General features: G+C 48.4%; 1 protein-coding gene across 2 annotated transcripts; it reads right to left on the bottom strand.

Moving 5' to 3' along the window:
• Positions 1 to 9,140: 9,140 nt before the first annotated feature.
• Positions 9,141 to 21,825, bottom strand: Spint1 (serine peptidase inhibitor, Kunitz type 1). Of its 2 annotated transcripts, none has more exons than XM_029474722.1 (11): positions 21,716 to 21,825; positions 20,945 to 21,487; positions 13,420 to 13,547; positions 13,054 to 13,192; positions 12,794 to 12,964; positions 12,602 to 12,628; positions 12,199 to 12,324; positions 12,036 to 12,086; positions 10,475 to 10,645; positions 10,253 to 10,300; positions 9,141 to 9,898 (listed from the first exon to the last, which is right to left on the bottom strand). In XM_029474722.1, the coding sequence occupies exons 2-11, from the start codon at positions 21,399 to 21,401 to the stop codon at positions 9,693 to 9,695; spliced, it is 1,524 nt and encodes a 507-aa protein (XP_029330582.1). In that variant the 5' UTR covers positions 21,402 to 21,487; positions 21,716 to 21,825; the 3' UTR covers positions 9,141 to 9,692. The 2 variants fall into 2 exon arrangements, with proteins under 2 accessions (XP_029330582.1, XP_029330583.1); XM_029474723.1 differs by lacking the exon at positions 21,716 to 21,825 and adding an exon at positions 21,642 to 21,701.
• Between the last annotated feature and the right edge of the window lie 5,528 nt (positions 21,826 to 27,353).

Below are 27,353 nucleotides of genomic sequence, written 5' to 3'. Positions count from 1 at the left end.
TTTCTTTCTTTCTTTCTTTCTTTCTTCCTTTCTTCTTTCTTTCTTTCTTTCTTTCTTTCTTTCTTTCTTTCTTTCTTTCTTTCTTTTTCTTCCTTCCTTCCTTTCTTTCATTCTTTTTAAGGGGCGTGGTTTCGAGACAGGGTTTCTCTGTATAGCCCTGGCTGTTCTGGAACTCACTCTGTAGACCAGGCTGGCCTCAAACTCAGAAATCCACTTGCCTCTGCCTCCTGAGTGCTGGGATTAAAGGCATGTGCCGCCATGCCTGGCTCAACTTGCTTTCTTATAGAACCCAAGACTGCCAGCCCAGAGATGGTACCACCTACAAGGGGCCTTACCCCCTTGATCACTAATTGTGAAAATGCCCCACAGCTGGATCTCATGGAGGCATTTCCTCAAGGGAGGCTCCTTTCTCTGTGATAACTCCAGCTTGTGTCAGGTTGATACAAAACCAGTCAGTACACCATTGTAACTCACAACTGTCTGTAACTCCAGTTCCAGAGGATCTAATGCACTCTTCTGGCCTCAGAGATCTCACCAGGCATGTAAGTGGTACACAGATATATGTGCAGGCACAACACACATATACATAAAAGAAAAAGAAAAAGAAAAAAGCTTGTGTGTGTGTGAGCGTGCGTGCACTTGAATGACTTTAATCCCAGCACTCAGGAGGCAGAAGTAGGCAGAATTCTAAGTTTGAGGCCAGCCTGGTGGACAACCAAAGTTACACAGAGAAACTCTGTCTTGAAAAACCAAAAGAACAAACCAAGAAGAAGACGAAAAAGGAGGAGGAGAAGGAGGAGGCAGGGGAGGGAGGGGAGAGGGAAAGGGAGAGGTAGGGGGAGGAGGAGGAGAAAGTAAAGAAAATACAAAATGCAGACTGATGAGAAAGCAGACAGAGCAAACACCATCTATCATTTTGTTGGTGAGAGGTAATTTGTGGACATTTGAGTAAATAGTTTTTCAGGTTTTCTGTTTGCTTTTTTAAAACTCTGCGACAATGGGCCACTTTCTTTCCTGGTCCTTCTTTGGTTTTTCTGGTTTTGGGCTCCACCGATACAACCTCTCCCCCAGCCCCCAGGGCTTCAGCATGTGGGGAAGGTGACAGTTCTCAAAGCCTGTGGTCAGAGTGGATTACTCACCTCCCTGGGTGAGACGCGGGGCTCCTGGGTTCAAGATTTCCAGGTGTGGCTCTTGACAATCATTCCCTGGGGAAGTTACCTGCTTGGGCTCCAGTCTTGGTTCCTGGGTGAGGAATGATCATGGTCAGCAAGGTAAAACCAGTCCTTGTTCAGGGCTGCTCAGATAGTAAGGCTGATTTGGGGAGAAATAACAAGGTTTTCCATTTTAATGGTTTTATTTATTTAGTTTTTTTCAGACGGGGTCTCACGTAGCCTGGGTTGACCTCAAACCAGGCTAACCTTGAACTTGTGTTCCTTCTGCTTATGCCTCCAGATGCTGAGGTCATCATGTCACACTGCCACACCAGACAACAACACAGTTTTGTCATTATTTGTTTGCACTTCTAAGAGCAATAACTTCTGGAGATGACTCTCCGGTACAGGGGAGGCAGAAGATGGCTCCAACATTGAATGCTTAAGCTCTGGATTGATAGGGCCACCAGGAAGTGAGGCATGTGTATATGCATTTAATGAAATGTCCTGAGTCTATAACACTGGCAGCTATTTAAAGAATTTAACTGTTTGGAGACAGTATGATTGCAGGCTGCCAGTGGGCAACCTTCGGCTGGCCCTCATACCATAGCTTCTGTGCCCTTTGCACAGATTACCTTGACCAACTGACTCAGTTTCACCTCTTCCCTCTGACTCTCTCCTTGTGGCATGGCCTCCTATAATATAGCCTCTATTCAAATGTACCTCCTTACCTTTCCAGTTTTTTGTTTGTTTGTTTGTTTTAGAAGATTTAAGGGCTGGTAAGATGGCTCAGTGGGTAGGAGCACTGACTGCTCTTCTGAGTCCTGAGTTCAGGTCCCAGCAACCACATGGTGGCTCACAACCATCTGTACAGCTACAGTGTACTCACATACATAAAGTAAATAAATAAATCTTAAAAAAAGAAAAGAAGAAGAAGATTTAAAAGCACAGTATTTTTGTCCATCTCCCTCCCCAACAATGCCCTTCATACTGTAGTCACACCGGATACAATTGCAGTACATGGAATTATTAATTATCTCTGCAAATCATTGTAACAACACCAGGCACCAACAGCTAAGTCATTTAAAATAAAACAACAACAAAACCGGTAGTGCTGGGGGCTGGAGAGATGGCTCAGCGGTTAAGGGCACTGACTGCACTTCCAAAGGTCCTGAGTTCAAATCCCAGCAACCACATGGTGGTTCACAACCATCTGTAATGAGATCTGACGCCCTCTTCTGGAGTGTCTAAAGACAGCTACAGTGTACTAACATATAATAATAAATAAATCTTTGGGCCAGAGTGAGTGGAGTTGGAGCAAGCAGGGTCAAAAAAAGTAGAAGTCCTGAATTCAATTCCCAGCAACCACATGGTGGCTCACAACCATCTGTAATGGGATCTGATGCCCTCTTCTGATGTGTCTGAAGACAGTTATAGTGTACTCATATAAGTAAAATAAATAAATCTGAAAAAAAAAACTATACAGCTGAGTAAAACTATTGAAAAAGAAGTATGTGACGTTGGAAGCTACTTGATCACAAAGCATGAATGAATGGTCTGCTATTTCCTTCTTATCTATCATCAAACTCCACATACATCTTTGAAGATGACACACTTAAGGACAAATTCCTTTAGGTTAAGTCCAGGAACACTTCCCAATCATTTCTATACAAAGTTTCACATCCATGCTGAGTTACTTATCATCACGCAGTGATAATCTGCTGTGGGCCAGAGTTTCGTTTGCAGGCTATTCAGAGAGGACCTGTGTAGCATGATCCTGAAGTCCACGGGGGAAGCATAAACATAAGGAGTGCAGCCTCAGTCTGCACTCGGTGGGTGCTGAAGGGAAGGCTGGAGAATCAGAAGAATGAGTCGAGGAGGGAACATCTTTCTTCGAAGAAATACTGAGGCACAAGATGCCGTTGTTTATAGTACTTACATACATGAAATCCTTTCTCCTGTATGTGCATCATATGTAAATGCAGAGTTTGTATGATGCTATTTGTCTCTGATGTCCAATAAGTGTGACTCTGGACTCCCCTAATGTCATCGATGCTCATTCTTGAAATCAGATCAAAAGTTGTAAAACCCGCTGCTAGGAAGTTACTCTCGCATTGATTGGTCTTTATAGAATCCAGTCAGTCACCCACTGTGATAAACAATGGATGTTCAGGAATATCACCAGGGGATTCTGCGCTCACAGGCTTGTCAGCACTCCTGGGAAACCAGCTCTCTCCCGACAGTATTTGGGTGTGGATTGCTGTGGCACAGGATCAGCTCCTGGCACAGATGGACACCAGAAGCTCTAATTGTTTTTATTGTGGTAAAATTCAAAGGACATAAAACTTTGTTTTTCGAGAGAGGGTCTTTATGTGTAGCCCAGGCTGCTCTCAGTTTCACAATCTTAATGCCTTTATCTCCTGAGTGCTGGGACTTAGGCGCACACCTCTGTGCCTGGCTTTAATTTTCCTTATGGGACTAGTTTGGGGCACAAAGTGCAATCATACCGTTATGCAATCACCACTATTCATTCCTAGAATTCTTTTCACCTCACAAAGCTGAAATATCATACCCATTAAATCTCTCCCTACCTTCCCTAAAAGCACAACAGTACTCTATGATTTTGAATACTTATACAATTGGAGTCATACAATATGCCTTTAAAAACCCTAGCTTTTTTCACTTATCCTAATCTCAAATTTCATCTATGTTGTAGCATATCACAGTCACCATTTGTCCCAGTTTGCTGTTACTGTGATCTGGCGCCATGATCAAAAACAACCTAAGACATCTCAGTCACAGTCCAGGCATGAACCCAGGAAGGGTCAGAGATAGGAGGTAGCTGCTTACTGACTCGCTCAGCTACTGTTCTATAAGCCCCAGGCACCTGCCCAGGGATGGCAGAGCCCAGAGTGGGCTGAGCCCTCCCCCACCAATCACTAATCAAGAAAATGCCCCCACAGACACGCCTAGGGTCCATGCTGACAGAAACAGTCTCTCAGCTGAGGTTCCCTTTTCTGAGTGACTCTGGTTTATATCAAGTCCTTAAAAACAAACCAGCATATCATGTATCATCGATTGATTGATTGATTCATTCATTCATTGCGGAGCTGGAGACTGAGTCTTGAACGTGCTAGACAAATGCTTCCCACGGGGCTACATCTAGTTTCTGTCCCTTGCTTACCTTTTATTTTGAAGTAGGGTCGCATTTAGTTATCAGGCTGGGTTTGAACTCCCTCTGTAGCCCGGAGTGTCCTTCCTTCCTTCCTTCCTTCCTTCCTTCCTTCCTTCCTTCCTTCCTTCCTTCCTTCCTTCCTTCCTTCCTTCCCTCCCTCCTTCCTGCCGACAGGCTCTCTCACTCTTAAAAGTTGTGATAGGAATTCTGAAGTGTAGCTCTCTACAGTTAATGGCTTCCGGCAGGGGTGCAGGTAGGGAGGACTCAGTTTCCTTTAAGGGGCTGGCACTGGAAATTTGACCATGCTCCCGTGAGTAGGATATAGGCAACACAAATAGAATTTTTTCTTCTTCATTTTTTTGTGGGGGTGGGGTCACGAGGGTTGGGGAGCAGACCTGTGAGAACTGAGAAGAGATGATATTGAAATTCCCAAATAATCTATAAAAATATGTTGGGGGGGGAAAAAAAGGACTTTTCTGTTATGTAGCTCTGGCTGTCCTGGAACTCACTATTGTAAAACAGGCTTGTCTCAAACTCACAGAAACCCACCTGTCTCTGATTCCCTAGGACTGGGATTAAAGGATGGGTCACCACATCCTGCCCCAGGCCCATGTTTCAGAATGAGAGCCTGCCTTAGGAAAACCAAAGCAAGGCTGGAGAAACAGCTCGGTTCAAGGAATAGAACCTAATCCCCAGAACCTATGTGAACAGGCTCGGGATGGTGGTGCTTGCCTGAATTCTTAGCAGGGGAGACAGAGGCAGGTAGAATCCTAGGGACCACTGGCCTGACAACCAGCCGAATTGGTGAGCTCTAGGCCAGGGAAGGAGCTGATCTCAAATGAAAAAATAGATGGCACCTGAAGAAGGGAACCCAAGACTGTTCTCTGGCTTCCAAAACCACACACATGTGCACCTGCACACTTGCATAAAGAACTAAACCCTAACGAACTTAAACCCAAGCATCTCTTTAAAACCTTCACTCTTCTACTTAATACCTAGTATGTGAAGCCCTTCCTTCCTTCCTTCCTTCCTTCCTTCCTTCCTTCCTTCCTTCCTTCCTCTCTCTCTCTCTCTCTTTTTCCTTCCTTCCTTCCTTCCTTCCTTCCTTCCTTCCTTCCTTCCTTCCTTTCTTTTTTAAAAGATTTATTTTATGTATGTGAGCACACTGTAGCTGTCTTCAGGCACACCAGAAAAGGGCATCAGATTCCATTACAGATGGTTGTGAGCCACCAAGTGTTTACTGGGAATTGAACTCAGGACTTCTGGAAGAGCAGTCAGGGCTCCTAACTACTGAGCCATCTCTCCAGCCTATGAAGCCATTTCTTGCTTAGTTTTTCTTTTAGGAGACAAGAGTCTTTCTATTTTTTCCAGGTTAATCTTTATTTATTTTTGAGGCATGGTTTCTGTGTGTAGCCCTGGCTATCCTGGAATCATTCTGTAGAGTAGGCTTGCCTTGAACTTAGACATCTGTGTGCTTCTGCCTCCTGAGTGCTGGAATTAAAGGTGTGTTGTAGCACCACTGCCCAGCCTCCAGGCTATTCTTTAAAAACAAACAAACAAACAAACAAACAAACTACAGTGTGTGTGTGTGTGTGTGTGTCCTGGGCATTGAGCTCAGGCAGGTGCTTTTACCCAGAGACATACTGAAATTTCTCTCTACCCCCTTTTTTTTTAGTTTTAAAATTTGAGACAATGGGGGAGCGTTGGAGAGATGGCTCAGCGGGTAAAAGCACCTACTGCTCTTCCAAAGGTCCTGAGTTCAAATCCCAGCAACCACATGGTGGCTCACAACCATCTGTAATGAGATCTGACGCCCTCTTCTGGAGTGTCTGAAGACAGCTACAATGGACTTACATATAATAATAAATAAATCCTTTTTTTAAAAAAATTGAGACAAAGTCTCACTGGTTGGCCTGAAACTTCTTTTTTTAAAGATTTGCTTATTTATTTTATGTAACACTGTAGCTGTACAGATGGTTGTGAGCCTTCATGTGGTTGTTGGGAATTGAATTTTAGGACCTCTGCTTGCTTGGTCCCTGCTCTCTCCTGCCCAAAGATTTATTTATTATTATAAATAAGTACACTATAGCTATCTTCAGAAACACCAGAAGAGGGCATCAGATCTCATTACAGATGGTTGTGAGCCACCATGTGGTTGCTGGGATTTGAACTCAGGACCTTCAGAAGAGCAGTCAGTGCTCTTATGCATTGAGCCATCTCGCCAGCCCAGGCCTTGAACTTACCATGTGGACCAGGCTGGCCTCAAACTCAGAGATCTGCCTGACTCTGATTCCTAAGTGCTGGGATTAAACACACATCCAACCATATCTATAACCCCTTTTTAAAAAATGGGGTTGGACAGTTGGCTGTGTGGCTGGACAGTTGGCTGCGCGGCTAGTGTACTTGCTGCTCTTCCAGAGGACCCAAGTTTAACTCCTAGCACGTCAGGCAGCTCATAACAGCCTGGAGTTCCAGCATACAGGATTTCTGATGCCTCCCGCCTTCACACATACCCATGCACAGATATAGACACCTACACATAAAGAAAGATAAATCATAGCACTGTCTTACTATTGTGTGTGTGATATAAACACACCAACCACAGAGTTCAGGAAGACAAGGACTACTTGCGGATGGTTCTCTCTTCCACTTTTTATTTATTTAATTCTTTGAGTCAGGGTCTCACTGTGTAGCCCAACTTGCCGCAGAACTCGAGATGTAGATCAGACAACTGTCTGATTCACAAGTGCTGGGGGTAAAAGTGTGCCACCATGCCTGGCTCTTCTACTTTGCAGTGAGGTCCCAGGATCAAACGTTATTGGTCCCAGGTCATCAGACTTGTGGAACTATCACTTTTACCTGCTGACCAAACTCACTGACCTACTTTCTCTTTTTCTTCCCCAGTGTTGGGAACCAAATCCAGAGCTATGCATGCTGGCCAAGCACTCCACACCCGAGCTGTCTCCAGCTTCTCACTTCGCACAGCTCTAGCAGCCTCTTTACAGCTGCTGTTTGCTGAGTACTTCATATACACAACTGGGGTAAGTACCAGGCCCTGCTCTAAGGATCGCCAAACAATCCAGGGCAGACACGGGGCAAGGTTCACCGAGAGCTACAGTGAGCTTAAGCTTAAGGCTTAACAAACTTGTTAAGTTTTTTGAGACAAGTGCTGCATGGGGCAAAGGTGCTTTTCTTGAGGCGAAACAACACCTGAGGCATCGGCAATTGCTGGTGCCAAGCAGGGAATCAGGAAGGCATGACAAAGCATTATTCAGGTGGCATGAAACCGAGAACAGAGATCCAGAGATAAGGAGCAGGTTTGAGGAGCAAATGTTAAGTGCGACCCCTGGTGGCTGCTGCGAGATTCCTCCTCCTCTAGCCAGTCAGCAGGTGGGCTGATTAATACAGGCGGTTTGCCTGCTAGGCACATACATCTACCACTCCCAGACAGGCTGCTCGTTTCAAACGAACACTTGCTAGGCACCTGCTGTGTTGACCACCCCTCCTAGAAATTGGATAGTCTTTGAATCATTAATTACACCAACCTGTACTTTACAAAGAATCAAGATGATGTCTTTTTCGAGCCTCAGTGTGGGTAAATGGCTGTCAGAATAGAGGGTTAAGTGAGAAAAATCCCATGGCCCCTGAAATGAGACAAAAGGAACAAACTCCACCCCCGTGTGTACTCAGCCCTCGATGGGTAACTGCCATTAACCAAGGTAGTTGAGGGAACATGGCATGCTAGAGACGGAAATGACTCGATGCCACCTGTGACTCCAGGAGCTCACAACCTAGCAGGGAGACGGACACACAAACAAAAGAAAGGATGCTATGTGCTCAGGGTCCTGTTGGCAAACCCAGGGTGTGGAGCAGGGTGTGCCAGCCACCTGGGCCAGCTAAGGTTCAGAGCTTAGCTGAGTGATAAGAAAAAATGTGGTCCAACACAGCAGGTACAGAAACAGGCACCACAGACAGAGGGCTAGCCTGTTGGGCGGGAAGGTAGAGATGCACAGCTGGCAAGCTTGCTTAACCTTTCCTGGAACATGGGACCTTTGGGCCACCCTACCAGGGTTCAGATCCAGTCCTACCATGAGCCTTAGAACTGGGGAACTCCAGCTTTGCTGTCAACCTCCTGGCCTGTGAATGCTGTTAACAGCACAAGGCAGTGTGTTGGGCAAATGAAGTGTTGTGTAGAGCATTTGAGAAGCATCCCAACAGTATTAAATGTGTACGGACCCGCAGTGTTTGGCACACAGGAGATCTGTGCAATCTCTTCAAGTCTCTCTTGGCACCTCTAAGTGGCTTGAGCCTTGGAGAGGGGTGACTGGAGTGGTATGCCTCAGCTAATGGCCACTAGGAAGGAGCTTGGAAACTCTGCCACAGGCTCTCAGATGGGCAGGGATGGCTTATGCCCAGTGACATGGCAGTGACTGCCAGGGTTCAAGCCCCCAACCACGGCTGAACCTCACACACCCCCGCCCCTCCCCCCACATAGGTGTGGTGTTGGCAACCAGAGAAACCCTGCACAGCGGGGCCAACGTCCCCATGGCTCTCCACTCTGGTGGTCAAAGGTGACACTTTCCTCCACCCTGAGGAGCCAGGGCAGTTTCAGGAGACAGGGAAAACCTGCTGGACAGGGTGGCCAAAGGCTGAGCCGGTTGGACAGGAGTTCAATCTCCCCCAGCAACCCCACAAAACAGGGCTGGAGATAGCTCAGTGGTAGAGCACCTGCTGTGCACACAGCAAGTTTCATGTCAGCACTGGAAACTAAGAGGGTGGGGGTGGGGTGGGAGTAGCTCAACAAAACACAACACTTTATTCTGTAATTTAATGTAGCTTGTGGTTCAGTGTAAAGCGCTCAGGGTGACCACACACACTCTACCACTGAGCTATGACCCTGGGGCCCCCAAAGCAATTATTTACAGCACAAACTACAAAGACACATCCTTCAGTGTGTGCAGAGACACACATCCTTCAGCCTGTTGCAGAGTGGAGGGACAGATGTGGAAGGTAGTGTGTGGCTTCTGGCCTCTGATACCACTCAAGGTCCTAGCGTCATCGGATGGTGATGGGCAGCTTTGAACAAGACACAAAACACCAACTTCCTCTGGCTCTTGGATAAGCAGGTCCTTCTATGTACAGTACTCCTGGCTCAAGGCTGCTCTGCTCCTCCCAGACTCTTGGGCCTTCTCCAGAACTGGCCTGAGTGCAGCTGAGACTCCTGCGAGAGGCTCAGAGATCTGTCTTCTGAGACATAGTAAGTATGCCCAGGAAAGAGGTAGGAAGAGTCTGGTCCCCAGGTTTTTCCAGGTCCTAGCTTCTGTCTTGGCAAGCAGGACCTGGTAAGACGGGCTCGAGTCCCAGGCTCAGAGAGGCTGGGTTGTGTGATTGTAAACCAGGTGCTCTGTGTCCTCTGTGGTGGAAACAGTGGAGCTGGCTGGTGTGGGAGGTGGGTGGTGCAGGGGTCTGTGGAATTCCTTTCTTTGGTTCTTGAAGAAACAGTAGCCCAGGATGGTTAAGACCACTATGATGCAGATGACCAGAAGTACAGCAATAGCTACCTCCGCAGAGCCTGGGGGGAAGGCAGAATGAGGTATTACTAAGGCCTGCCTGGTCTGACACCCACCTCCCTCACTCTGTGGAATGGACAAAGACCGGGATGTCATGTATAGAAGCAGATGAACACTCATCTCAGACCTTCAGAATAGCTGCTTCCAGAAGCCCAGAGGGGCTCTGACACCTGACAATTGGCAAGCAATTCACTGTTCCTCTCCTTTACCCTACGCCAGGCCTCACTACTCAAGTGCACTCTGGGTAATCTCAGGATCCTCTCAGCATGGCTGGGCATTCACAAGCAATCACATGCTGCCAGTTCCTGAATTGACACCTACATATCCACACTGGTGACAGGACAGACTAGGCTTACCTACAGTGGGAATGGAGCCTTCCCTCCGAAGACCAAACACATCCTTCTCTGCAAAGTGACATAGAGAAACCAGTCGGCACTAGGTAAGTCCTTAGACTCACCTGTTCCAGTACCACAGCCCCCTGCCACCCTCTCCATGGCCATCAAGTCACTTATAGAGGAGGGACCAGCCCAGGCCTAGCCAAATCTTCCCCTTCACCCTGCTACTGCCACTCTGCTCACTGGAGATGCCACGGCAGGACTCAAGACACTGCTGTTCCTCCTCAAAGTTGTTCTTGTTCCCATAGCAACCACCATAGGTGAAGCGGGCACAGCGTTCACTGAATGGGTTGTAATACCAGCGTGGGATGTTCTCCTTGCAAAACCCAGTGTCTGGCAGCTCTGCACAGTACCCTGTGGTAAGGGAGCATACGAAGGGGCAAGTGAGCCCAAAGAGCCACCCTGCTGCCACCCGTCAGGCCCCACAGGACGATAGCTAAGCACCCCCTATGCCAGGCTGAGGGCAGATGTGGCTTCACTAAAGGCAAGAAGGGATAGCAATCTTCGGCTCTAAGAGAACTACTACTTAGACTCTATTTTAAAGATATGCCTGGGTACATTATTTGTTTACTTATGTGCACGTGCACAGGGAGGCCGGAGGACAAACTGGAGTCACTTTTCAACAGGATGAATTCTAAGGATCACGCTCAGGGCAACAGGCTTGGTAGCAAGTGCCTAAGTGCCTTTATCCCTGTTAAACCATCTTGTTGGCCTCAAAGTTTCCTTTTTCAATGTAATTTCTCTGTGTCAAGGTCTCTGATTCCTACCACCAAGTAATTTGAACTTTTAACCAAAGGGGTGGGCTTTAGGCAAGAAAGAGTACCCAGCTTAAGCAGAGGGTCTCAACACCTGGGAGTGACCTTTCACCTAAAACCGCTAGGAAACAGATGTTGACATTACCGATTCATTAACAGTAGTAAAATTAGCTATGCAGTAGCAACGGAAATAATTTTATGGTTGGAGGTCCCACAACATGAGGAACTGTATTAAAGAGTTGTAGCAGTATGAAGGTTCAACACACTGAGCTGAAGTGGTTGGGTTTTGGGGGGGTTGGTTTGAGGTAGATTTTCTTTTCTATTAGTTATTTTATTTATTTACATTTCAAATGTTGTCCCCCTTCCCAGTTTTCCCCGAAGTAGACGTTCTTCGTGTAGCCCTAACTTTCCTGGCACTCAGAGATCTATCTGCCTGCATCTGCCTGGGATTAAAGGCACGGACCACCATGCCTAGCCAATTTTTCCTATAATAGAGAAGCTGACTGTGTATCCCAGGCTAACTCTAAACTCTATTTAGCAGAAGCTGACCTTGAACTTCTGATCTTCCTGGCATAAGCCATCATCAGCAGGCTATTATCTTTATTTTTCATACATGTTACGTTTGCATATTGGGTAGTTTTGTTTTGTTTTGTTTTTCCCCTCATCCCCCAGTAGTGGTTGGACATAAGCACAGTTCCCTGCGATGCTAGGTGGGTGGCTTTCAGTGTGTCAAGTCGTGGTGGCTTTCCATGTATAACAGCACTATGAAATTTCCTGAACACATATGATTTAGTGATATGTTTGACGAGCCTGCAGTAATGGAAATAATCAGACGAGTGACTAGTGGTGTCTGGGAGATGAGTTAAGAGGGCCCTGCCTGTGTGTCCACAGCCTGTACACATAGTGAACCCCCTGGACACTGCCGGTTGGGTGGAGTGGGGACAGCAGTGCCAGAACCTGTTGTGACACAGAGGAACAGGGAGACTCACCTCTGTCACTGAGGAAATGGATATTCTGAAGCTCATCAAAGCCGCTGGTGTCTGCAGAGATGAGAGGTCAGAGGCTAGGGCCAACCATGGGGAACCCAGAGGCATACAGGAGAGCTGTTAGGATCACCACCTGCCCCTGCCCCATCTCCTATCCCCAGCTCACATTTTTCACAGGTGGCCTCGTCGGAGCCATCAGGGCAGTCTGGCGTGTCATCACACTCCAGGAAGCCATCGATACAGCAGCCATTGCTACAGCGGAACTGGGTGGCATGGCAGCTGCCGGAGCACACTGGAGGGGGGAGGTGAAGCTTAGGCACCGAGTGCCAAGCGACCAGCATCTGCCTGGGCCTCCCATGAGCCCACTGCTCACCAACCCTAGCTCCTCCCATCTGTAAACCGGGCAGATCCTGACAGGAAGCTGCTGAGTTGGGAGGGTTAGGTGTTTGTATTAACACTGGGGTGGCGGGAGCTGAGCAAAATCAGGGTTGGCAGGGGTATAGTCATCATATGGGCTGAAGACCAAGACAAGGGGGAAGAAAGGAGGAAAGAAAAGAAGTAAAACTCACCTGGATGGTGCCTTTTCGGTGAGATTCCTAGGGGGGAGAACACAGGAATAATAGGGGGTGTGGCCAGACTCTAACAATGCTGAGATGATGGGGTGGGTGGGTGGGGGACCCCTAGTCCACTTTCCAGACCTGAAAAACTACCCACCCTGGGCCAAGTCACCTGGGCTCTAAAGCTGCCTTTCACAGACCCACCTTGTACATCCTTGCAGGCTAGCATGCACTCTTCCTCACGAAGGTAGTTGTTCTTGTTGCCCAGGCAACCTCCAAAAGTGAAACTTTTGCAGATCTGTTCCTTGGGGTCGTAGTACCAGCGTGGGAAGGAGCCCCGGCAGCGGCCCACCTTGTAGGATGCGAGGCAATAATCTAGATAGAGAAGAACTTGTCAATTCGGACTAGAGGGTTATCAGTGGGGGTAGGGGGGCTCCAGGCACCTCATGTCCACCCCCTGTCACCTTCTGTCTGCTTGGCAGTTAGCACAGTGATAGTCAGGTTGGCTGTTTCCTCTGGTTGGTCTGAGTCAGTTCTTGTCAGTTGGAACAGGTAGGTTCCCTCCTTAAGTCCCCACAGCTCCACTTCTTCTGGACGTTTTCTCTATACACGACACTGGTCATGAAGCCTGGCCACTTCCTGATGTTCTCTGACAACCCCGGGTCCTCCCAGCCATGCCCCACTTCCCCCGGGAGAGCACACAGCCTGGATATCAGATGAATCATGCTCTCTTTTCTAACCAACACCAAATGAGCCAGTGGTTGGCCTACAGCCCCTGAAGGAGTCCTAGGAAGCTGTGGGAAGGTCAGGGGTCCAGCCCAGCGTCTCACCTCTACTCTGACATCACTGTCACCTTGCAGTAGGTGCCAGTCTGTGTTATCTGCCTCTTTCAGTACCAGGGGCTTCTGCAGCTGGACCTTCAAGTCTATGCCCATCCAGATTCGAGGGATCCGGGAACCTGAGAGAAATGGAAGTAAAATTAACCGTCAGTGGGTAGACCAAGTTTCTCTTGGTAAACGAGACGGGTGGTAGCCAACCTAGGACTCAGTAGCCTGCACAGGCACAGAGAGGGCTCTCAATAAAGCCACAACCTTGCTCTCTATGCAGTTACATTATGACTAGTAGCAAGCAACTGGATACTATGTGTTAGATTATGTAATCTCATTTAGGAGAAAAATCTGTGTTTGATGTACACTGCGGGGGGTGGGGGGGCGCGAATCTGCTCTTATTTCCTACAATAAGCAGGTACTTCTGCTGACTACTTAAAAAAGTTAAAATAACAATTTCTTTTAAAGCCAATCAAAAAAGCATGTGATAAAAAAAGTCACTTTTCCTCTGGGGCTTCAGGTGTAGCTCTATTGGTGGACTGCTCATTCAGCACTGACATACAGCAGGATAGACTCCCTAGTGCTAAATAAAACAGTGGTGCTATATGCCCATGAGTCTAACATTCAAGAGGTGGAAGCAGGAGGATAAAAAGTCTAAACTCAGGCTAGGATGTGTAAGATTACATTTTGACAAACAAACAAACAAGCAAACAGGTGCTTATGGGTGGAATGGTCCTGAGAGGTGGCTCAGTGGTTAAGAACAATGGCTCAGAACCATCCATAACCCCAGCTGCAGGTTTTCTGATGCCCTCTTCTGGCCTCCATGGGCACCAGGCACATATGTAGTACCAAGTAGTACACTAGACATACAATGGTGAGAGATACACACATACACAACAACAACAACAACAGCAACAGCAAAGGCATCATCACTCCTCACTAGCCTAGACCATGCTGAGAATCTGGACAGAGGCCTTCAGCTGAGTGGCCTTGGTGGCTCCAGGGTGAGGGACCATGGGACAGGGTGCCTCTGCCATCAACAACAGGGAATTTCCAGGAGCCACACCCTTCCTGGTCCTGACAGCTTGAGGCTTCCTTCACCTGAGAGCTAGGGGTCCTGTCAGAGAGATAAGCACAAAGATGGATTCCTGCTAAAGATGGGCTGGACAGCCCCCATCCTTACACCCACAGAACTTCTAGAACCCATGAATACGACTTTATTTGGAAAGAGTCTTTGCATAAATGAAGACATAAAGGACTTCTAGGACATTACCTGGATATCTGACGCTGTAAAAAACGGAAATGTTAAAGTGTTGAGCTATTGACTCACGTGAGCAAGGCCCTCGATCTCGCTCGCCAGGGTTAGGGTTAGGATACAGCAGAGCAGAGTGGAGAGCGTAGAGCGTAGAGCAGAGAGCAGAGCAGAGAGCAGAGCAGAGCGTGGAGCAGAGCAGGGAGAACGCTCTGTATCACTAAAGCATTTCCTTGCAAGCATAAGGACTTGAGTTCAATTCCCAGAAACCATTTCAAAAATCCAGATTAAATGTCATTCACTTACAATCCCAGTGCTGGTTGGGGAGGCAGACACAGGAGAATATCTGGGGCTCACTGGCTGGCTAGCCTAGCCTACTTGCTGAGTTTCAGACCAGTGAGAAATCCATTGTCAGACAAAAACAAAAAGATGATGGCTCCTGAGGAATGATACCTGAGATTGTCCTCTGACCTCTACACACATCCATACACAAATGTGTGCGTCCACACCCACACTTCGTACACAAGTGTCTAAGTCCACACACACACACCAAAAAGCAAGAAACAGAAACCTGGCTCTGGTGGCACACATTTACAATCCTTACACTTGAGAGTCTGGAGAGAGAAGAGGATTGTGAACTAAGACCAGTTTTTCTATACAGAGGTCCATGTCAGCTTTCACTACATAGCAAGATCCTATCTCAAAACCAAAACCAAACCAAACCACCAAAAGGGAAAAACACGGCCTGCCCATGTGCACAAGCCCACATGCATACATACAGACACAATTGCTTTTATCTGAATCAGGGTCTCACTGTGTGTCCGTGGCTGGCCTAGAATCCACTATGGAGGCTGCCCTTGAGTTCACAGAAATAGACTGACTGCTTCTATTTCCCATGTGCCACTATAACTGGCTAAAAAGAATCAAAAAACAGACACTATCATGACGTGACATGAGGCAGAAGGCAGCAGAGTGGGCTATCAGAGGAGAGAGAAGCTTTCAACAGAAGGGAAGACAGATTCGTTTTGGTTTTGACTTGATTATGGGGAACAGGGGGTGTTTGTAAACTGTGCTGGAGAGTTGGCTCAGTTAGTAAGGCGTCTGCCATGGACTCAGAAGGTTCTGAGTTCAAATCCTCAGCATCCATGTGAAAAGAGGCTTGGTGGCTTTTCCACACGTGTAATCCCAGCACTAGAGGCAGAGACAATATAATCTCTGGAGCTCACTGGCCACAGCATTAGTGAGCTGCAGTCTCTCAAAGAGACCCTGCCTCTAAAAATGAGGCGGAACCAGGCGTCTTTAATCCCAGCACTCCAGAGGCAGAGACAGATGGATCTCTGTGGGTCTGAGGCCAGTTTGAGCTACATCATGAGATCCTGTCTCAAAAACCAAACCAAACAACCAAGACTTGTTTTATTTATTAACAAAGGAATAATTAAGGGAAGTACTTGATATCCACCTCTGCCTTTACATGCAGTACACATATGCACACACTAAAGTAAAAAGGAATTAGGAATCTGCAGAGCTGCTTCTGTGACCGTAAGGAGGCCAGGCTGAGACAAACCTCAAAGTTTTCTGAACACTACATCCCAGTGCTTGGATACACCAGGAGCGGCAGTCAAACATTAAACAGTGATACAGGAAGAGACCAGACAGTGGCTGTGAGCAGTGGAGTGGAGTTATTCGAGCCTGGCTACCCTAGTCCTTGACCTCTGTGATGTGCATGAGGTCCAGGAGTCCTGTGGGAGGGACCTTTAGGTACCCTTGCCTTGGGCATCAGCATTTAAACATCTGACTGGAAGAGTTTCTATAAAGTACGAAGGCTGGCAGGTGGACAAGGGCAAGAGGTTCATTCAGGAGGCACGTAACAGGAGAGGTCTGAGTCATAGGCAGCCACCGGAAGTAAGGACAGATTAGAGAAACATCGATGGGCAGACACTTCCAGCTTCTCACGAAAGGTCTGGGAATGGGGAAGGAAGACCCAGGGCTAAGCAGAAGAGAAACCAGACAAAGAAAGAAGCTTTCAGAAAAGCTGAATCTGACCCACATTGTACACACACCCTGGCTCAGAGGGAGATGAGTGTGGGTGTTCCAGAGAGACCAGGGCTATTGACTGATGTGGGGACGTGCGACCTAAAAAAGCTGCTAATCTGGGGGATACAGTGAGCGTGTGCTGGAGATTAGGTAAATGGTGTAGTTCCGTGGCAGAGTGCTCTGGAATGCACACGGCCTAGGCTTGATACCCAGCAGATGGGGGATAGGTGTCTGTAGGTTGTCTACATATAGGTCACCTACGGCTGCTTTTCCATCGCCACATATACTACGTGGTGTATGGCACAGAAAGCCTAAAAAATTTACCACTGAGACCACTTAGCTTCATAACCACCCTGCTACAACTGTCGGGTCACTCTTACTGGATGAGAAAAATCGACACACAAGAGGCATGGCTCAGTTTCTATCCAACATAACTGTGGGGAACTGAGCTCTCGTGCCATGATTCAGTGTTTAAGTGTTAGAAGTGAGATTTGAACCCAGGGCTGTCTATCTCCACTGCTCTCACACTCTATCTATCTAAAATGTGACTTTTGAGTCAGTAAGATGTCTCAGCAGGGGGAAGGTATCTGCCAGCAAGCCTGACCTGAGCTTGATGCCCAGGAAACACACAGTGAAGAGAGAACAGATTCCTCTGATCTTGGTGAGTAGAAAGCACACCTTGACAAAGAACCATACAAATGTAAAACCAAACCAACACACCCAAACCCCCTAGTGTTCCTTAGAGTAAAAGGCACGTTTCACTAGAGTGAGAAAGTGGGTAGAGAGAAGAGAATCTATCAAAAAGACAGTTTGGTTTTTTTCTTTCTCTCTGATTTAGACAGGGTCTCACTATGTAATCTAGCCTGAAACTTACTGTGCGGTCCAGGCTGGCTTTCAGACCCGAGCCTCAGTCTCCCCAGTGCTGAGATTACGGATATGAGCGATCACGTCAGGCCGCGGGAAAGTATTTAAAATCATCTCCTTCCTAAACCTTGCCTTCAGGTTTATTATTATTGCAGTACATCTGTTTGTCTAGTATGTATATGCTGTGTATGTGTTGTGGGCAGGGCATGACAAGGCATGTGTGTGGAGGTCAATGTACAGCAGTCAGTTTCCTCCTCTACCAAGTGGGCTCTGGACATCAAACTCAAATTGCCAGGCTTGGTGCCAAGCACCTTCAGCCACTCGGCCATCTTGCCAGCCCGGTTCCGCCGTTTTTCAAAGAGCATCACAGCATTCAATTAAAAGATGTGCTGACATACACCAAAGCTGTTTCCAATCCTTCATTATTATAAATGATGCTTCTGGCGAGCTATCGTGCAAGTGCATACCTTAAGCCTACGGGTAGAACTGTATCAAGGGTGGCTCCACAGCGGGTTATGTGGAGGGTAAGAGTGCTCAGAGAGCAAAGGAGATAAGAACAGCCATGGGGGCTGAGTCACAGAGATGAGAAGACTTTGTGACAGTGATGGATGGGAGAGACAAGGTTTCACAAGGACTCGGGGAGAAGGCAGGGTTGAATGGGCCTAGTCTCACAGGTCTGTAACTCCAATTACTGGAAAGACAGGGGCAGAAGGATCTAAGTTCAAGTGGGCTACAGAACTAGTTCCATGTCGGCCTAGTGGGACCCCATCTCAAAGGTTTGCAAAAAGGGCCAGGGATGTAGCTTGCTGGTGGGAGCCTTGCTTGACTGGTGAAGTTTGAGGTTAGACTCAGGGTAAAATCAAGAAAGAAAGAAAAGAAGGAGAAAGCAGGGAACCTGAAGGACAAAAAGAGAAGGAAGCAAGAAGTCAAGAGGAACAGACTGTGGTTACCTGGAAACAGGGCTGCCAAGGGCTGGGCTGTATTTACCAGACCCTGAGTGTAAGCCCAGGCTGGGCTGAACCTGTTTTTATTATGCAAAAGCTGCCTGCAATAGGAAGGGGGGAAAGCAGATGGGTGGGCTACATCCACCCACCCCCACTAAGTGAAAGTGGCAAGCAAGCATCAGCCTCTGAATAAGGAGCAGCCCCACCCCCACCCCCATCTGCTCTCACCAAGCCCCAAGACCAAGGGGCAAAAGCCCTACCCTACCTACCACTCCCTTCTTCCTACCCTCAGAGAGCAAAGGGCTGGAATGGCAATAAAACCAGGCCTCAGGACATATCCGAGGAACTGCAGACTCCACCTCCCAAGCCACCAGGCCAGGGTGAGAGGATACAGACACAAGGGAAAGAAGAACAAGTTACTGGGCTGGAGTCTTCTTGTCTGGCCTAGCCACAAGCTGGGAAAAGGGACCCAAGCCACATTCTGGGAAGGATTCGTTTAACCAACACAGGAATCAACCAACAGCTTAGGTTTCTTGACACATCCCCTCTAGGCTACTTGGCTGATGCGGGGGACCACCGACATGAAACTTCTGGACTTCCTACAGTATCCCTGATACAGCCGAGAATGGCCGGGAGTGCACACAACACCTGAGCCCTACCCAGCTCCTCAAATGTTCCAGGAAATCCCCATTCTGGCCTATCTCACGCCAAATGGACCATTTCTGGGAGTTTCCGAAAGAGGAAGGCTGGCCCTAGGACTAAGTGGCCCAGATCCAGAGACTCAGGTTCTGGCCGGGGAAGGGAGTCCTGTGAGGTTTGGTCAAGAGTAGAGAAGGTACCACAGCCAATAGGAGTCATCACCACCTACTCCAAGGCTGCTTCCTTGTGGAACAGGCTCCAACCCTAACCAAGTGAGACACCTACATCACAGCATCCCCCACTTTCCAGAATCCCCACCTGGGCTCTCCCCAGAGGTCAAGGAGAGCTGTTGGAAGGTTAGAGAGAAGAGCAGACCCTTAGTCTACCATAGGTCCTAGTAGGAAGAAGCCTGGAGAGAAAGGGTCTGTTGCACTGGCCCTATCTGGTCCTGCTCCCTGCACTCCACACTCTGGTTCTGTTCACTGCTGGGTTTCCACCCTGTTCTACTAAGGAGGTGGTCCTATGGCAAACAGTAGGACTTCTGGAGTAGGCCCCTAAAGTGAGGCCCCTTTAGGGATGTTGTCCTGGGTAAACAATTTTTTTTCTTTTCTTTATTTCTGCTTGTTTGTTTTTTGAAACAGGGCTTCTCTGTGTAGCCCTGGCTGTCCTGGGACTCACTCTGTAGACCAGGCTGGCCTTGGACTCTGAGATCTGCCTGCCTCTGCCTCTAAAATGCTGGGATGAAAGATGTGCACCACTATACCAGCAAATAATTTAACACAGGAGGCTCAGTTTCCTACTACTCTAGAAAGTTTCCTACTACTCTACAAGTAGCACCGTCTTCCAGAAGAGTGGGGACAGACGGGAACGCACAGTGAGTAAAATGTTAAGAGAGCCAGCATCAGTTATAACTGTGACCCACTCCTGTCCCAAATCCCCACCTGTCAACACCAACAGGCGGAGAGAACGAGACAGTAGGCTGCTGCAGTCCTGCTCACAGGTCACTGCCCAGTCAGGCCAAAGGCTTATTCCCCATTTTGCCTCCATCATCGAGAGTAAACAAGGTAAACAGACAGCCAGGCCTACCATATCCTAAGCAGGTCCAGCCCTGCTTGGCTCACGTGGACAGGCACACACACCTGCTGGGCCAGCTGACAACCCTCACCTACCAGATACACATACCAGCAGGTTGACTCACCCCAGTGGCCCTCCTCACCCCTCGCCAGAGAGTGTCTATGGGACTGGACCCACAGCACAGTCCCTCTCCCTCAGGAAAACCTTTGCCTAAGTTTGTCCTGTATTGTCTGGGGACCTGGTTATATCATTGGTCCCACCTGCAAAAGGCCAATCTATTCCCAGGGCAGAGACACTAACCTATACCTTATGCAGCCACCGGAGAAGACCACGGTCAGGCTCATTTTGTCAAGGCCTCAAACGGCCCAAGACAATGCTTGGTCAGGATGCCTTTCTAGTAGTCACTTGGGCGCATCAATGTTCCCTGACTTTGCCTATCAGAGACAGAGGTAGCGAAACCTAGAAAGTCACTTCACTTCTCTCATAGGCACATCCTGGGCTAGGCCTTCAACCAGTCTATAACCAACTCTGAACATCCTTCAGGAGCCAGAACCTCAGCCCTGAGAAGCCATCCTTCCCCAATCTCCCATCCCCTTTGTTTACAAAATACTGCCTACTTCAAAGGGAGTCCACGGAAGGGCTCTCCTCCCTAATTCCTTTTTGTTGTCTTCGCCAAGCCTCCATAACTTGCCTAGCCCTTCAGGCCTGCAACTTTCCTCACCTCCAAAGCCTCGAGTCCGCAGCTCGCGGTAGGAGCGGTAAAGCTCCTGGGTAAGATAGTTGATGAAGCCCTCCTTCGGAGCGAACTTGCACACGAAGTTCTGCTCGTACAGGCAGTTCATGAGGAAGCAGGCAGAGATGGCGTCCTCGCCGCCGTCTGGCTGCAGCTCCACCAGCGCCAGGTTGCAGTTCTGAGTGGTGCAGCAGGAGCGCACGCAGTCCCAGCCGCGGCGCGCCGTCGGGGAACCCAGGAAGGTGGCCCCGTTGCTGACGGAGGCTTCGGTGTCCAGCACAAAGGACGGCACCCCGCTGGTAAAGCGGCTCAAGCAGGCGGCTCCCCCGGGAAGCTCAGCGGGTGCGGACGGCAGCTCAGTCTCGGTGGCCTGGAGGCCAAGCGCGCAAAGGAGCCATACTCCGACCGCAGAGATGCTGGCCCGCGCCAGGCGGCGGCCCGCCATCGTGCTCCCAGGGGCCGTCGCCCGCCTCCCCGAGGCGGGGGTCACCTTCACAGTGCGAGCCTCCGGGTTCCGAGGGTGCTTGTGACCTGAGATGGGAGGAGACAGAGGAGACACACCTGATCAGCTCGGGTAGGGGCGCGGGGCACTGGGAACGAGGAGGCGCACGCAGGCCGATCCGCCCACGCACACTCGGACCCGACCGCCGACGTCCGGCAGAACACCGCTCAGGAGCTCGCGTACCCCAACACAGAGCGGACGTCCGCCAAACATGCTCGGAGCCCGCTGGGCGTCCGCCTACCGTCCGCCCCAGCTACCTGCGCAGGTGAACGGGGTGGGACCGCCGACGATCCCGCCCGGCTTCCGCCCGGCTCTGGCTGCGCGGAAGATTGGCTGCCTCCTCCCCGCCTTTCTAGTTTCTGGTGAAACTGAGTCAGAGCGCGGGGCGGGGCTGGCATTAACCCCTTCGCCGCCGGCCCCGCCCACGCCGGTTGCACTCCCACCGGTCCTGCCCAGCAGAACTTCCGGCTGGACCCGCCGGGCGGCTCCGCCACCCCAGACCCAGCCGCAGCGCCCGTGGTTTCCGAACGCCCAGCGGCGTGGGTGAGGCCCGCGTGCCCCGGAGGCGGCTCTACCCTGGCTCCACCGAGTCCAGCCACTCGTTGGGTCTCTGAACACCAGAAATGCATCCCTAAGCCCACACTGGGCCGCGACACCCCTGCAAGGTGGCGCAGGTGCGGTTGCCTCCGGCCTTCCTTTCCGGTTAGAGCCGGCATTCCCTACCCTTGGCTGGGGGCGTTTGGGAAAGAGTTGGAGGAGAAATGTCGGGGAAAGCTTATGCAAACGATTTCGCTGTCTGTGACCTGCCCTTGGGTCATCATTTCCAGTTTTCCAGTGAGAAGAGAACCCCAAAGTTGAATAGGCTGCGTTTGTGTAAACCAGATCCTGGGATTCGTGCTTCACTGATGCAGCTCAAGACAGCCCTTCCTTCTGCGGGAGTTGACCAACTGGTGATTCCCGGTATCCTGGCTTCCCTGCTTCACCCACAGGAGTGCATTCCCTTTTGTTTGCGCCTCTCCCTCATTCCTATAAACATTTCCTTTTGAACTCTTCACCTTTTGTTGGTAAATTGTCCCCTTCCCTGAATCTCACTCAGGGTTACTCTCCCATCCCAAGGGGAACTCCCGGTGAGTAGTTGACCATCAATTCCCTGTTTGGACACCTGGAGGCTCCAGCTCTCTGAAGGGTTCAGTTAATCTCTCACACAACAGGGGGCACCTTCATACCAAGCTCATTGCTTTTCCTAAATGAAAAACACGCAGTCCTTTCTTCACATCCCAGATGTCTACAGGACATCTACACTCATTAGTCCTGTTTTCTTTCAAATTAACTTATTTCTGAGACAAGGCCTTGAAAAGCATCTCTGGTTCTGCATCATTCTAGTGTTGCAATTACAGAGATGAATCACTATATCTGGCAGGATTTGTCTTATTTATGCCCCCCCAGCCCCCCAGGAGAGACGGATCAACAGTTCAGAGCAATTGCTACTCTTGTGGAGAACTAGAGTTCAATTCCCAGCATCCACATCTCAGGGCTCACAGCCTCTTGAACTCTAGCTCCAAGAGGTCTGAAACCCTCTTCTGGCCTCCTCAAACACCTGCGCAAATGTGGTGTTTATTCACTCACACACACACACACACATACACACACGTATCATAAATATGTATATCTTTAAGATTATAAAACATTTGGCCTAGTGATGGCACTGCTGCTGGTGCTGGTGTTGCTACAGCACTTGAGGAGGCTGGCAGATCTCCTGAGTTCAAGGCCTGCCTGGACTACAAAGTCCAGTACAGCCAGGGTCACATGGAGAAACCCAGTCTCAAAAAAATCAAAGCAACAACAAAGATTCTAAAGAGTGTTCTGTGTATGAGTGCCTGTATGTTGTATGCATTTTGTGTCTGCCTCGTGCCTGTTAAAACCAGAAGACAAGAGGACACTTGACTCCTTCTAGAACTGAAGTAAGGCAATTGTGAACTTCCACATGGGGCCTGGGAATGGAATCAAGGTTCTTAAAGAAAGCTTCTATGTCTTTTCATACTATTTTACGTCCCCCCACCATGAAAACCATCTCCCCATCACTCACCGACGGTATTCTCATGTGTAGATCTTGGAGCCAAGGATGACCTGCCTTCACTGATTGCAAATCCTCCAGCCACTCACATTCCGGACACTGGGAGCGGAAACTCTCTGGATCTTCTGGGGTTCCACAGCCACTGGCACAGTGATGCCCATCATGGTATGCTGGGGAAGTAACATGACTGTGCATTTCCTGGGAAGAAAGAACTTTGTCACAGTTTGATTTCTGCCTTCCCAAATAGCTTATACCTACGAGAACACTACCACAAGGAGAGTGCCACCTTATCACAATCCCACATGGCCAGAAGTTTATGATTACATTCCTTATGTACATGATATTAAAATTACCTATATTTAAGGCTGGGCGTGGTGATACATGCTTATAATCCAAGCATCTGATAGGAGGAGGCAGGAAGATCAGGAGTTCAAAACCACTCTTGGTTAAAATCAAGGTTGAGTCCAGCTGAGGCTGAAAAGAGACCCTGTTCCAAAGAGAGAGGGGGTGGGAGAGAGAGAGAGAGAGAGAGAGAACTAACCCCTTGTTTTGGGCTGGAGACGGAACTCTCGCTGGTAGAACACTTGCTTTATATGCACAAAAGCTAGAGTTCAGTTCTTCAGCACTGCACAAATAAACACATTTATTTATCAGGCACTGAAAACGTCCGAATCCTGTTCCTAAGCACTTCTCACAAATTACCCAACATAATCCAGCCAAACCAAGGAAGTAAGTTCGGTTTTATTTCCATTGTACTGATGAACAAACAGACAGGTGAACTAACGTGTTGGGTCACCCAGCAGCTAAGTGGCAGAGTGGGGGTTGGCTCCAAGGCAGGCCAGCCTCACTGGTTCAGTACCTAAGCCCTGGGCTTCACGATGTGATTGCCGCTCTGATTTCATCTGGAAGTTCCACTCTTACTTCAGATTCACCTTGCCTGAAATACAAAATCATTTTCTTTTTTTTTTCCTTTTCTTTCTTTCTTTTTTAATGATACTTATTGCTGTAGTTTCAATACGGTTTGGTCCCCTTGGAAGCTCATGTTGAAATTTGCTATTGTGGTGGTGTCCAGAGGTGGGGCCTTTTAGTGGTAATTAGATCATTAACAAGGAACTGGGTTAATCCTTGAAGGACTGGATGGGTTACCATGAGGACAGGTTGTAGAGTGAGGCTGCCCCTTGCCCATTTCCTCTTCAGTGCATACCTGTTCACCTACCTTTCTGCTTCTCATTGTTGTTAGGACCTTGTGTCAGGCTGCTGCTAGATGTGTTAGTCAGATCTTGGACTTTGAGTCTCTGGAAGCTATTATTGAAGTTAATATTGAGTGTCTTCTTCATTTACTTGCTGCCTCATTCCACCCCCCAACCCGTGTGTGTGCAGAGGAAGCGGGGTGCATATGTGCAGGCATTCCTGTGGAGGCTCAAATTTGATGTCAGAAATCATTACTCACGGAGGCAGGATTACTCTCGCTAGTCAGCTTAGTCCGGGGATCCGCTCTGTCTCCTCCCTTGAGTCTGGTCGAGCTACCTGGCTCATCCAGTTACATGGCTTTCTGACGATCCAAACCGTTTCTCACATTTGTATAGGAAATGTTGTAACTGCTGAGCCATCTCTGTCACTTGACCTTGTTTTTGGAGATAGTGTCTCCCTGAACCTGGGGCTCACAGATTTAACTGGCTAGCAAAGCCCCAGGGGTCCTCCTGACTCCGTCTCCCAACTGCTAAGTCTGTGCTACCACTCATAGCTCCTCTTCCTAGCTTTAGAAATAGTTTGCAGCTTCCCTTGAAAGAGCATGGGTAGCCAAAATGAAGACAGGAACCCCGGATGCCATCACTCATTCTTTTTAGCTTCAAGCCACTCCCTCCTTACATCCTCTCTGCATTAGTCTCTTCACAACTGTCTATCTCCCGCTCTCTCTGCACTAAGTCTCTTCACAACTGTCTGTGGCCCTGGTGTCCTTCACCTGCCTGGCTCCGGGGAACATGTATGTATGTTTTGCCTGTATGTATTGACGTTTACCATGTGCATGCAGTGGCTGCGGTGGCCAGCAGAGGGTGTCAGATCCCCCTGGACTGGAGTTATGAAGAGTTATGAGTTATTTGGGTGCTAGCAACTGAAGCCAGATCATCCGCCAAAGCAGCAAGTGCTTTAACCACTGAGCCATCTCTTCATCCCCCATCCAGCTCCCTTTTAAAAGTCTTTTAGAGGTAGAGTCTTGCTTAAAGATTATTTTTTTTCACATCAATAATCCCAGCTCTCTGCTACAGAATGATTTCAAAACCTGTCTTAACTCTTTTTAGGGATCGAACTAAAAGCCTGTTAATTTTCTTGGATAGTGTAGAAACAAGGTATCCGTGTTTTCCTGTGTGTGGATTAGCAAACACACACTCACACGTTTGAAGGCCAGGGACAACCTCAGTAGTTCATCAAACATTGTCCACTTTTTATTTTGGGATATGGCCTCTCACTGGCCTAGAACTCACTAAGTAGTCCCATAGAATCCCAGAAATCCATTTGTCTCCACCCTTGGTTTAGTTTGGTAGTTTTCATGTAGTTCAGAGAAGCCTTAACACTTTGAGCTTGCTAAATAACTAAGAAAGTTTAAGCTTTATTTATTTTATGTATATGAATACCCTGTCGCTGTCTTCAGAAACCAGAAGAGGACATCGGATCCCCATTACAGATGGTTGTGAGCCATCATGTGGTTGCTGGGAATTGAACTCAGGACCTCTGGAAGAGCAGTCACTGCTCTTACCCGCTGAGCCATCTCTCCCGTTGGAAAGACTCTCATTGAACTGCTCATCCTCCTGCCTCCATCTCCTCGATGTTAGAATTATAGGCGTGTACCACCATGTCCAATGAAGGATTTTTGATAATAAATTATGGGGAAATAATGAAATATTTTTCAAGATTAGACCATGTGTTAAGTACTTTTCTTTCACTATGATAAAATACCATAACCAGAAGCAACTTCTAGAAGGAAGAATTATTTGAACGTACAAATTTAGAGGAATAAGAGTCCATCATAGCTTGGGAACAGAGCAACAAGCAACAGACGTGGAGATGGGAATAGGAATCAGATATCTCCAAGCCACCATGTGGGTGCTGGGAATCGAACTTGGTATTCTGCAAGAACAGCCAGTGCTCATACCCTCTGAGCCAGCTCTCTAGATCACCCTGCCTCCAGTTGATTTGTTTGTTTGTTTGTTTGTTTGTTTGTTTTTTGAGACAGGGTTTCTCTGTATATCCCTGGATGTCCTGGAACTTACTTTGTAGACCAGGCTGGCCTTGAACCAGATACATACCTGTCTCTGCCTTCCAAGTGCTGGAATTAAAGATGTGTGCCACCACTGTCCAGCCTGATTTTTGTTTTTATTTTATTTTATTTTATTTTATTTTTGGTTTTTCGAGACAGGGTTTCTCTGTATAGCCCTGGCTGTCCTGGAACTCACTGTAGATCAGGCTGGCCTCGAACTCAGAAATCCACCTGCCTCTGCCTCTGAGTGCTGGGATTAAAGGCGTGTGCCACCAAGCCTGGCTGATTTTTGTTTTTAAAGAGCAGTTTGATTGCAGGGCAAGAGGTCAGAGGGCTGGGCAGTAAGTGGAATATTACTTGCAGCATAGGGAAATGTCTTCTGTTGTCATTTTGAGAAATGGTTTCACTGTATATCCTAGGCTGGTTCTGAACTCACATGGATCTTTCTGCCTCAGCCTTCTGGGTGCTGGAGATTATAGATGTGTGCCACGGTGCCCATGTAATGGTTTGAGTGAGAATGGCCCTTGTAGGCTCATATATTTGTATCCTTGGTTCCCAGTTGGTA

Source organism: Mus caroli, chromosome 2, assembly GCF_900094665.2.
Source record: "Mus caroli chromosome 2, CAROLI_EIJ_v1.1, whole genome shotgun sequence".
Lineage (NCBI taxonomy): Eukaryota > Metazoa > Chordata > Mammalia > Rodentia > Muridae > Mus > Mus caroli.
Note: the sequence above shows the minus strand (reverse complement) of the source record. Positions and strands in the feature narration are given on the sequence as shown.

Coding starts and splice junctions, on each gene's coding strand:
- Spint1 (XM_029474722.1), bottom strand. CDS start 21,401: ATGGCGGGCCGCCGCCTGGCGCGGGCCAGCATCTCTGCGGTCGGAGTA. Junction 13,548..20,944: donor GCGGACTCGAGGCTTTGGAG/GTGAGGAAAGTT, acceptor CATTTCTCTCAG/GTTCCCGGATCCCTCGAATC. Junction 12,325..12,601: donor ACCGAAAAGGCACCATCCAG/GTGAGTTTTACT, acceptor TCCCCCCTCCAG/TGTGCTCCGGCAGCTGCCAT.